The 12729-nt window shown below is 44.0% G+C and overlaps 1 protein-coding gene across 5 annotated transcripts in view; it reads right to left on the bottom strand.

Moving 5' to 3' along the window:
- pcdh15b (protocadherin-related 15b) overlaps positions 1-12729 on the bottom strand; it is a 138812-nt gene that overhangs the window by 12232 nt on the left and 113851 nt on the right. For 4 of the 5 annotated variants that reach the window (XR_004612080.1, XM_034569728.1, XM_034569730.1 and 1 more), the window contains 4 exons: positions 11410-11586; positions 10922-11140; positions 9918-9926; positions 8390-8500 (listed from right to left, as the gene is read on the bottom strand). Coding sequence is in view for 4 of the 5 variants with exons in the window: in XM_034569728.1 (XP_034425619.1) it covers positions 8390-8500; positions 9918-9926; positions 10922-11140; positions 11410-11586 (516 nt within the window). In the remaining variant the exon portion in view is untranslated. Of the gene's footprint in view, positions 1-2237; positions 4010-4764; positions 4771-8389; positions 8501-9917; positions 9927-10921; positions 11141-11409; positions 11587-12729 lie in introns of those variants that run through there. The other variant, XM_034569727.1, reaches the window with a different exon arrangement.

Below are 12729 nucleotides of genomic sequence, written 5' to 3'. Positions count from 1 at the left end.
GACCTTCATAAAAGACAGTATCGTATATGTGAGGTGAGTGAAGCATTATACGTCCTCATTAATATGCTCCAGCTGTAGGAGGCCGTGTACATGGCTTCCTGTGAATACTTTCCTGGCACAGTTACATCAAGAGCAAGACACACGAGGTAATTGTCAGTCAGGGGATGAGCCACTTTGCTGCTTCTGCTTAATCTGAGGTTATTTTAAAGACAATTGGGGTTTCTACTATATTCCAGTGTTAATGTAAACACGACAGAGGATAGGGAGACTAGGTCAGTAGGTTTATAACTAATGAGGATGGGTTACGAATGAGTTAACCTCTATAGGGATGGATATATTCATCCAGAACGGAGGCAGGAAACAATAAATCCTGTGCACTTAGTTATCACCACAGTATTTTACATTTTATTGAGAAAAATGTCTCATGTCGGAGGCTTTTTTGTATTTTTTAATATTAATCATTTCCCAGTCAGTTCCTGCACAATGACAACACAGCCCTATAGAAAAGGTTCATAAAAATTTAGCACATCTCGTGAATAAAAATATCACTCTACATAAATGTCTCAGAAATATTTCCGCTGTGCCTCTGCCTCCACCTACAGCATCAAACATTACTGTGTCATCTTAAAAAAAAAACATACACGTGACATTAACAGACAATTCAGGACCAATGCAACATTAATGTGAGTCCAAGGTGAAAAGAAAGGATTAACAAGACATAATCAAAAATGAGAGAAGAAGACAGACTGAGAACAACAGAAAGAAAAACCTTGTGAAAACCTTTCGGCGCTCGGGGCCAGTATAGAGAACTAGAAACAAAGTATTTATAATATATGATTTTAAAACTAACAACTAAATTGCATTTTCAGCTTGGAGCAAGTTACTTTCCAACATTGAAAGACACTCATGTCTTAAAGTATTGATCTTGAAGGAGACATGTGATGCTCTTTCCTCTAGTGAGCTGTTTATGTGTGTGTCAAGTTCTGCAAAGTTAAAAAGACCAGAATCTGCAGAAAAGGAACTCCTCTCACACAGAACACTGTTCCTCATGCTCCTGAAATGCAGGTGAAGACCAGAGGCCTGAACCAAGTGTTTCAGACAGAGGCTGAAAAGAGGAGCTGCAGCAAAGGACAGTTTGAGGAAAGTGATGTCAAAAGTATGATCAGTATATATGATCATAAAATGTCTCCTTTAAAAGAAACATGTTGTGCTTTGCCTCAAATAAATTAATGAGCTTACATCAGTAATGGACAGCTGTTTACAGACAGCACGTAGAACACAAAAGAGGTTCTGATCTTAGAGTAACTGTCACAGCTCTCGACAACTACATGACAGTGAATATGAGGCGGAAAGAAAAAAACAAACATGACACAGACAATGATACTAGTTGTCATCCTGTAGCAGCAGAAACTGTAGGAAATCGTATCCATGCAAAGGAACATATAGGAATCCCCGTTAAACGCAGTTCAATCCAAGTTGGCAGGTTCAACAATGTTCTTCCCTCCTCTTGATTGATTTTCCTTCTCACACCCGGTGCATCTTCAATCAAGCTCTTCAGACACCCACTCGATGTGTGTGCGTGTGTTCAAGCCTTCGCAAACATGTAATCAGCCAGTGAGTGTGAGTCATGTCACATCCCTTTAAGAAAGACACTGATTGATCATAATTTGTTGTAACAACAATTACTTGGCGAGGATGTGTAATGTTAGCGACAGTAGTCGAACTGAAAGTCAACCAGGAAACATTTCACCTCTTCTAATCATTTAATTACTCGGCTCCCATCTACAGTTGTTTACGTCAATTTTCCTCTGTGGTAATTAAAGAACAAGCCCTATAAATGTTGTTTGGGGGGAAAGAGAAATAATTGCCAAGGCAGATAATGAGTACGCTTCACAAACTACTGCTTCGATGTTATAGTTCGGAGCCGAGCTTTTGAATTCCTCAGTGGGTCAGCTTCGCTGAAAGGGGCACAAATTAGGAAATGGAGTTAACCTTTTAACCTGGTTTTCATTTCCATTTTTTCAACAACTGGAATCCCTCTTCTTTTAATAGTTCTAAGCTACAACGTGACTATTTTAGACACATTTATGATGTGACCTTTTTGGCTGTTACACCTCCTCCCCTTCTCTTCTTCTGTTTTCAACATGTAACTTCATTTGAGACAAGAATCGTTTCCGATAGAGTTTATTTTAACCCTAGTGCCTCTTTGTTTTTTGTGTAGAAAACATGAAGTCATGTTGGAAGAAATCATCAAATCATACCAGCGTCACTGAGCTATTCTGAGCATCAGTCCCTTGTCAGCTCAGCGGGAACTACGCAGTGTTAGGAGATTCCCCCGCTTCGTGCTTTTCCATATCCGACACACGGAGGCTAGAGCATTGTCGACTGAGAGGGGAACCGCTTCTCAAGTTCTTCCACGATGGAGTTCATGTTTGTGTTGGGCCGAATCTGTGGAGGTGGAGGAGGTGGAGGATCCTCTCCTCCTCCGGTTCCTTCTCTACCTCCCTCTCCTCCCTCCCCTCCTCCTGAACCAGCCTCCCCTCCTCCTCCGCCTTCAGCTGCTAATAAATCCAAGTCGAGAGAATCGAGAGAATCTATGGAGGCCCGCCCCTTCATGACCTTTTTGAGCGGGATCTGTTTCCGATCTATCTGACTGAACATGTTGGCCACGGACTTCTCAATGTCCGCAATGTTCTGGATGTTCTTTAGGATTCCTTTCAGCTCCCTCCTTTGAGGCTCGGGCTCCACAGGAAGCGGCGGCGGTGGCGGCCGGAGGGACACGGGCCGCAGAGCTGGAACCTCCGACAGTGAAGGGAGGACGAAGGTGGAGGGACGCAGGAGTGAGGGCGATGAGGGAGGAGGGAGAGGTGGAGGAGGAGGTGGTGGCGGTGGTGGGGGAGGAGGAGGAGCTTGCTTTTTTGTTTGGTTGGAGTGAGGGGAAGGAGGAGGCAGAGGAGGAGGGGAGGCAGGGTGCTGCTGCGGAGGAGATGTAGGAGAAGGAGGAGAGGATGCTGGAGGTGGTGGAGGTGGTGGGGTTGTAGGAGGTGGTGGTGGTGGAGGAGTCGAAGGAGGATCGGGGATAATCTCTAAATGGACCTGAAGTCTGTCATCTCCACTCGGATTTGCTGTTAAATTTCCGCCGAAGCGCCGCAGCACAGGTGGAGTCGGCTTGTGACTTGGTGGAGGGGTTCCTCCGTCACTTTGGGTCACGATGATACTGGGGGGGCCGTCTCTGGTCAGAACAAATGGGATCGTATGTGTGGGAGTTTGCTTGAGATGCTGAGGAGACTCCGGGAAAATAGAAAGCAGAAAATCAGGTGACAAGGATCCTCGTGAATCCCTGTTTTGCCTTTGTCTCATTTCCTGGAGCGCCTGTTGCTCAAACTGCCTGGCTTGTTCTTTGACCGTCAGCTTGGGCTCCAGACTCGGACTCCCCATCAAGTCTGAATCCAACCCGTGGTCAAATCCTGAATCCAGGCCAGCGTCTTTACTCTCCTTGAATTCAGCCTTGAGGAGCTCCAGCTCCCACTGCACAGGATCCATGACCACTTGGCGTCTCACGGCGTCATACATATCCCTTCGGTGTAACCTCGATGGGAGAGTCCAGCTGTGTCCGCCCCCGGATCCCCATCCACTGTCACTGCCACTGTAACCACCAAAGCCCACATCACCTCCACTGGAGCTGAGCCTCAGCCAGGCCTCTCGAAGGCCTTTCCTGGAAGGGGAGAAGTTCCCGAGGAGGTCTCGTCTTCTCTGGCTTCTTCCGAGAGTCTCTGGACTACTCAGGGTCCCGTCCTCGTGGTAGATGGGGTTTTTGATAGTCAGGGGGTTTTCGTCAGAGAGGAAGGTGATATTGGACTCAGACTTGGGCAGTTTGTTAAGCACCCCTCCGTTTGCGACACACTGCCGATGGGCGGCGATCGCGCGATCGGCAAAATCAGAGATCAGGCGCTGGCGATCGATTTCATCCAAACTGCCGCCATTGCCACCACCGCTGTGGTTTGATCGGCTGGTGCATGGATTATGGAATAGAAATGAGAAAAAGGGAAAAATAATGAGTGAGTTACAGAGAAAGTAGGAGTGAGAAGAGGGTGCAGTGAATCAGAAAGATGTAAGCTACATGAAAAAGATAAGGGAGCTGGGGATTGTATAACATTTACTTGAAAGTAAATGCACAGAAAGGGGACGCGACAACAGAGGTGTAAATAAAGAATGGTAGAAAAATGAGGCAAAGCGATAGAACGTCTTCTAGAGCTGTTTGATTAATTCCACATTAACACATGAATGAGGAAGGGAACAAGAGGAAATGGATGAGAGATCTTAAACAAGGTCTAAGTATTTTATTCCTGTGCGGCTTTTACTAGAGGGGCAAGGGCGCTGGAACAGACACACAAAGGAAAAGAATGCAAATAGGTTTTACAGTATGTACTAACAAGTGGTGTGCTACAAAGACGCTACTGCATCGGGACTGCAAACAAAGCCAGATCAGTTGGGACACAGATAGAAAAGTGTAAATGCCACGGAGTTGTGAGAGCAGACACTTTTCCTCTCAACAAAACACTGATTATATCTTTTAAATAATGCAACTCGTCATCTGCCAAAGGAACGATCATCCAACTGTGCTCTACGATCTACGGCTGCACATACAGCTACAGTTACCACACACAAGCGCCGACCCAAACACAAAACTAGAGCAAAGAGAACTGTCACTGTGTCGCGTCAAATTATCACAGATGTGAAAACGATTTTCAGCATCCTACTCACGTTTGTCTGTCAGTCAGGGATAAAGGCGGATGGATGAGAGCAACAGAAGATGGGACATCAGTCAACAGGAGAACAGGAGACGTGGAGTGATGATGAATAGAAAGCAAAGAATGGTGGTAAATGGTAAAAGTGTTGGACAAAAGCTATGGTGGTAGAAAATATCGATAGAAGATGATAACAAAGCAGAGCTGAGGTCGGGGAAATGGGGATGGAAGTTTTCAAATTTCTCATCATTCGCCAAAGCATTTCACACATTTATTCATTTTCATTTTCTACTCATGCATGAATTTTGAAAGCAAAAGTTACATATATAATACATATAAGTATTAAACCAAATATTATATAACTAAATAGATAGGAATATGAATTTTTGTGATCACCACTTTATGAGTAGTTTAGCCGATTACAATATTTTAGCTAATTTGATTTTTATGTTATTAAATGTTTTGAATTCTTTTCTAAAAAAACTTAAAAATGTAGTTAAAATGATTTAAATAAGTGTGAATAATAAGACTTTATTTTTCCAGCATTACATATGTTGGTTTTAACATATTTTCTGCTATTTGAAACTGAACCATATGCCTGTGAAGGGACATAGAGAAAAGAAATGATGGTTGAAGGATGTGCACTTGGTGATGAAGGAGCTGGATCCCTGAGGAGTGTCATTAAGTGTCAAGCAGGACATCTTAGACGAAGGAGTTACTCCTTCAAAAGGACCGAACTTCATCTGGCACCTGGACTTAAAGACACTCCTCTGGGATCCGGCTCCTTCAACATCAAGCGCACGTCCTCTTTCCTCACGGGCAGTCCATGTTCTCTGCATTTAGATACATCCACTGGTGCCCGTGAAGCCGCCCAGAGAACTGCAGCTGGTTGCCACTGAATTCAAACAGTATTCTCCTGAGATGTCTTTCCCTTATGTGAAACCCGAACCTACTGCCAAGCACTGATTTAATATCTTTATATGTGAGGCCAAGCTCAGAGTAAAAATCCATGAACCCGCCCCATTGTTCTGGTTACCATGGTCCCAGACTGAACTGGAAGTAGATTGAAAAACATGGAAGTGCACTGAAGTCAATAATGAAATACTTTGCAAAACTTTAGTGGGAAAGAAGTCTCCAGATTAGCATGAAAATGTGTAATCCAGAATAAAAATCTTAATAGAATCACATTAACAGTGTGGGCTGGTTTAACATATAGAGGAACACATGTTGTGCTTTGTCTTGTGTCAATACTACAGGACCTTATTGAAAAAGGTGATGGAAACAACATGCAGTATAACATGACTTCCTTTAACCTGCTGCTAATATTAAATTGGAGAACATTTAATTTTCCATAGGTAATTGAAAAAAGACATTAAACCCAAGTCTGCCCAGAGAACAGCTAAAGGTAATTACAGGGAGAGCAGATGCCTTGAGAATCAGTCCACTGAGCAGTTTGATAATGGACCTCAGTTATGAATGTGCAAACTTTTGCACTTTGCCAGGTTTTATACTCTTTGGGGATTATTTATTCCCCAACACTGCATTGATTTAGAACATACACACAGGAAACACCACACACACACCTGACACACGCACACACACACACTCCAACACACAATTTAACATGCTCTGCAGCTTATCAATAGAATTAATTATCGCCCAGGGGGGTCTTTATAAATTACTGTCCGCATTTATTTCAATTACCTCATATCCAAGTTCATTTCCGCACGCAGTTTGGGCTCCGTGCACACACACACTCACACAGTTAATAATCGCATGTTGTCGTTCGGAGATAGTTTCCACCATCTTGCATATGAATTGCTCTCATGTTAATGGGAGTGAGGAGGCATATCAAGGACAGACAGGAAACCGGTGATGCATGTAATGCTGATAAGAGTTCCCCCTCAACTTCCTCTTAACAGGAATTATATATGCGTAATCTGAATTGCCTCGAGTGAGTCTGTATGTGTGTCGTTGTGAAGACCTGCAGATAAAAGGTAACACTGTGCTTCTGCATGCAGACTTTTGTTTAATCAAACCGGTAGAATATGCAAAGGGGGTAATTCAAACACAATTTGCTAAGAAAATACACGGAAGCAGGGAAGCCACAGTGAAGACAATATGCCTAAGATTTAGAATAATTTGCAACTTTTTAAGGCAGCATAGAGATGAACAATAATGTCCTTCAGGATAGGAGGAGGTGGAGGACAGAATTATGACAAGTAAATGTAATTTCTCCATTATCCTTCAAAAGCTGCTTTATGTTGCCTCAGTCTTCTGGATAGGGTTCATGGCCTTATTGATTATAATGCTGGAATTTCCCCACCCATAAAAATCATGTTCTCGGGACGATACTTTGAAGGAAATGGTTGAAAGTTAGACGTGTGATTTAGTCGAGATTACGGTGATTACAGCTTTATTTGAAAGCCACCAATCTCGCAGTGCGCTGGAGAGACTGCACTCTGAGTGAATATTGTTCCGACCTTCATTCATCTTTTGCACGGCGGAGACATTGGTATGCGTTACGACTGACGAGGAACAATCTGAATGTCACTGAACTTTGTGAAAGTTACATTTCTGGGCTGATCTGGAGATTTTGATGCAAGGTTTGTTTGGTGTTGGTCTGATGTGGGGGTTACAAGGCTCTGCTTGATTAATCCAAGTCTGTGCCGTCCTTGCATAATGTCAGTTGCTTTGGCCACTGGAAGATGTGAAATGAAGGGAACGTGTCCAGACTATAAAAACGCTCTGAAGGAAACGTTGCCAAGGAGTGTGATGAATCAACAAGAGCTAAAGTCTAATCATTTGTCAGCTTCACTCAATTTGCCTCAAGACTTAAACCGGGCAGTTTAATGCCAGGCTAATTGTGAGCGAGTCTTTAAACATGGTTGTTGAACAAATCTGTTGACGATGAGGATGTGAAAGACTGTTTCCACTTTCCCTCGAGAAAGTTTTGAGTGCACGGAAGTAATGAAATGAATTTCATCACAATCGAGTAAGAGGATGTGAAACCCTGTTGATTAGTCTGGGGTTTTCTTTTATGACCCCAGTGTTTGCACGGCTGCATTTTGGTTTCAACTCCCAACGTGGACATAACGTGATCAGTTTCATCTGCTTGTTGTGTTTGTGGGTTAAGACGAGTTTGAAGTAGATGGTTTGTTTCTGCAGGTTTAAAAAAAGTCAAATCCAAGACTTTTAAAGACATCTTAAGACCATAGTGAAAGAAACTAATCAAAATGTTTTTCCCACGGCGACAAAAATGATCTAAAACAACAAACACTCTCATTTTAAAATGATGGTTAATATAAATAAGACCTACTTTAACATATTTAAGAGTTTTTAAGGCCTAAAATTCTGTTCATGAGATGTTTGACATTTCTTTCATTATGGAATAACGGTTCTGTTTTGTGATATGTTGACTCTGTAGGAATTTTTCCTACAGTTGGTTTTTTAGATGTTCCAGCTCTGTGGAACTAACTCAAGGATGCAGCTGTTATTTGCATGCGTTCCACAGTAGTAGTTGAAATGTAGGTAGATGTAATGGGACTAACTGCACGTGTGGACACCACAAAGCCTCCGGAGCAAGGAAAAGCCTCCATGCTGGCACATCAGCGTAAATGCCACTTTCACACTTCACTTACATGGCGTTGTCACCCAGCTCCTCATACAGGTTGTTGGCAGTGCCTCCCCCAGGTTTGCCTGTTGGCAGCGCCATCTGGATTCGGGCTGTCTTGGCACACTCTGCCTGGCGTCTGGACACGGCGGAGAGAAAACACAGAGTTGGGTATGCAAAGTTAGAGTCACGTACAAACATTATAAAGTAGTGAAACCTTCACAGTACGGGCAGGAGGATTTAAAACTTCTACTTTATGTATATGTGTGTGTAGCCTGTAGACTACTGCAGTACTTTTATGGAAGTAGTCGGGCAAATACATTTTTGTACAGGCATTTATTGATTTGCAGTCCTCTCGAACGCTGGACGCACACATATGCGTACGCTTGATAGTGTGCGCACACCCGATGCTTGGTGCTGGCGCGATCATCAAAACGACAGTAATCACACTTCGTGCTCGGGACTCACAACAGAGACAGTTTTTTCTGCTAACGTACACGTGCAATAACATCCATGACCAGACGAACACACACCAGGTTCACCGGCTGCCTCTGCCGGGATTTGATTGTTTAGTTTCTGCACTTGGGTCTATGTTTAGATGTATTTGCCGCAGGAAAAGTGGAGCGCCGCCTAACTTCGAGCAACACATGACGTCGCCCCATTCAAAGTGAATGAGCATTGTTTCAGTTGAAGCCTCCGTTGCATACGTGTGAGTCTTGAGAGGACAAGTTAACCTACACTTTGCCGACAGAGCCTCCCATAGCAGGGCCGTGCTGGTACAGTTCTCTTTCTGTGCGACACATGCACTCACATATTCACCGAAAATATGAGTGATGACACATTTCAAAATCTAGCCTTTGGTTGTATTTAATGAGGGGTTCCTGTGCTGCAACCCTGCTATAATACCCCTCTGAAATCAAAGCCCACACATCTGATCATAACCTGAATCGACATCATCAGCCGTCTGAGGATGAGCTGCTCTTCTGTTCCCACTATTACGAAGCGAGCCTCGCGCTCATCACACTCCACCACGGTTTCTGACCCTCTTCACTGACGCCGCTCCCACTGATCTAAATGCAGATGTCACTTTAGTCGCAGCTCCCGCCGAGGCACATCTGAGAGGTCTTTGTGGCTGACGCTCCTGCCATCTGTGACCTGCGACTGAACCCCTCCTCTCAAAGTCACTTGGATCTGTTTCATTTGCCGTCTTCATACAGAATCATGTCGCGGAGCGTGACTGGATGTTAACAGCTTAATTGCACCGTGCGCCGCGTCTGTATGGAAGCATCTGCATTCGCTAGGTTTCTGCGCTAATTTATTCAGGTTTTTCTCTTTAATTCATCGCACGGCTGTCTACAAACACAACAACACACAAACACACGCTCGTTTACTGACTCCCTGTTCATAAGGATTCATTTCTTTGATTGTCTGCTCTCTGTTTCGCCGTCCTTCTCTAACTCATCTCTTTTATTGTACAGGGAAAGTCAACAGATTAATCACAATGAAAGGTGTTTAAAACAGTCACGGCATTAATATTGCAGCGTGGTAATACTCACTCTTTGAATCTGGTGGTGCACGATGGATGTAGCAGATGAGAGAGAAGAGAGAAATATTACTCATCATTTGAACCATAAATCACACGGTACATCTTGTTAGCCAGGTTCACTTGTTGCAATTTACAAAGTGGGACGACTGGTCTTCAATAGAGTCATTTAACAACAGCGAGTGCTGATTGTTTCACTGATGAATATCACACAGTTTATTTATTTATTTATCTCCATCCAGTAACATTCTCCCAAATGCACTGATCCAATTGAAATGTGTGCCTGTGCTTGTTTATGTGTGTTTGGGACATGTATGACATTAAAAGCCTTTCACAGCGCTTAGCTAAACAAACTATTAGGACTCAGGCGGCCATGATGAATCATCTGGGGAAGTCATTGGCCCGTGTGATAAAATGATAAATGGCGTTAAAGGACGTCCTGTGGGAGACACTGCTCGCTCCGTCTATTTGCCTGCATTCATCACTTATCTAGATGGCCCTTGAATTCAGTCATTAAATTCAGTCGCAGCGACTTGATCTGGAGCTGAAACGGTTTCACTTCCAGCGCATTTACATCGGCGGCCCAGAAATCACACAATGAACATTATAAGCGTCAGGATGTAAAAGTCTATCGCTGCGCCGCAGTGTTGGAAGTAGATTAAACAGCTGCTGACAGGGTTCACACAGTAATCCACTTCGCTGATGGGCTGCTGAGATTTGTTCAGGACTGACACAGACATTTTTTAGATTTCAGCCGTGGATCAATGCACATAATGGCACCGGGACGGCAGCGTATGTAGGACTGACTTCAAATAAACTACAGTTCATCCTAATGAGGAAACAATGGAGGTGTATGGCACAGAGGAAGAGGTTTGCCTGTTTGTAGGATAAGTTTGCTGTTCGTTTATATTGATAAAACGAGCCCCCCCAGAGGAACCAGTTAGCTTCTGCAGCCGTATTCATTCTAAGCTACTGATTCAACTGCCTAAAATGTAGAAACATATTATTCCTACTTACTGTCTGTAGGTGATGATCACGATCAATATCGCAGGGACACAACAGATGATGATAATCACTGCCAGAGCCAACAGCGCCCCCTCTGTGTAGCCTACGGTTTGCATAGCTTTCTTGACGCTGGTCACCACGTCCGGGGTTCGGATCTCCAGAATCCGTCCGCCGGGGGGGAGGAAGGGCTGGAACTCTTTGTTGATGTCCAAGAGTTTACCGTCGAGAAACCTGCGGAGGAGAGAAACCATTGTTCTAATTGTTCTAATCTACTTAAGCAGAAACTTTTCTTGCATGGATAAGCTGCCGGAGAGTCCGAGATGGATTTCGACAAAATAACTCGTGTAAATGGCAAAACTCCAAAACCCTAATTGAAGCCAATTAATTAAGCATTACTTAATCGGGATATAATATCAGTTAGGCTCTGTGTCCTTTTATGATATAGAGCTGCTGGAGAGCGGCCATTTCACTTTTCATGGATTTGTTGGCCAAGTTCTTACTTGTAGAGCTCCTGTCTGGATACGGCTCGATTTGTCAGAGGGTCGATGGCATAAATCATGAGGTCCGACTTGGTGTAGTCCTCCTGCTCCATCCCATCACCATGGCGATTGGGCCCGATGGTTTCCACGACAACCTTTGCTCCAGGTATCTGATCCTGGACGTAGCGTTCCAAAATGCTGAGGATTCAAAATACAAGGATTTTGATTGATGGGATCAAGTTGTTTTAACCCTCACACCTAAAAATACACCTCTGTAGACAAAACTTAGACACACGTCATCCAGTGACACACAAAGACACACACACACACACGGTGACAATTCACACATACATTTTTTTCAGCCTGTCACCTCCGCACACTTGTGATGGGAAATATGGGTTTGTGTTCCCAGAGAAACACCTGCTCACAGTGGGAATGGCCCCACTACGGTGTTTGTGTTTGTGTGTGTTTGTGTGTGTGTGTGTGTGTGTGTGTGTGTGTGTGTGTGTGTGTGTGTGTGTGTGTGTGTGTGTGTGTGTGTGTGTGTGTGTGTGTGTAGGAGAGACAGAAGGAGTGAGGCAGAGAGAAAAGATGGTGAGCGCTGTTATACATTCTCATGACTTTACACTGTGTGTGTGAGGCAAAGAAAGCAGGAGCCTGACGTAGCTGCACTGTTTGTGTCTGTTGGTGCAGAAAGGTCCCACTGGTGTTCCGCATGACACAAATCTCATACGTTGAATAATGTATTTTATGTTTAATATTTATACCATGTGTTCTTCCAAATGAATGAAAATGCATCCGGCAGACGGTGGAGGGAGATAACTTCATTCAAACAAATGCGGGACGAGTTCGACTCCCAGCCGGTCGGACCGTTTGCTGCGCGTCATTCCCCCAAATTCTCCCCAAAGTCTGCAACAATCTGAGTCCCACAGGACAGACTCCGATTGTTTCCCATTCAGGCTGCCACCGAGGTGCTGATGAGGTTATTTTCTGAGGACTCCAGCCACAAATATTATCAGCATAACGTGACATGTTTCAAATGTTGTGAGTTGCTTTCAGGAGACTGAACTATTGGGATTAAAATCAACACATTTGGCTTCAAAAACACTCCTGAGAAAACACTATGTCCTCGTACTCTTATACAAGGACATGCACATACATCTGTATTGGGTTCGATCACATTGGCCGGGCTATCTGCATTATATTTTACTCTGCGTGTGACTCTGCGGCCACAGTTTGCTTTGTAACTGTAACGGTCTGATGCCTGTCCGTGTTCAAGTCCCAGTGTGGGTTCATTATGATAAAGTACTATTTTTAAATGCAGCACTGTGGCGGCAACCA

Source organism: Hippoglossus hippoglossus, chromosome 19, assembly GCF_009819705.1.
Source record: "Hippoglossus hippoglossus isolate fHipHip1 chromosome 19, fHipHip1.pri, whole genome shotgun sequence".
In the NCBI taxonomy this organism is placed as follows: domain Eukaryota; kingdom Metazoa; phylum Chordata; class Actinopteri; order Pleuronectiformes; family Pleuronectidae; genus Hippoglossus; species Hippoglossus hippoglossus.
This window is presented reverse-complemented; position numbering and strand designations above follow the sequence as displayed.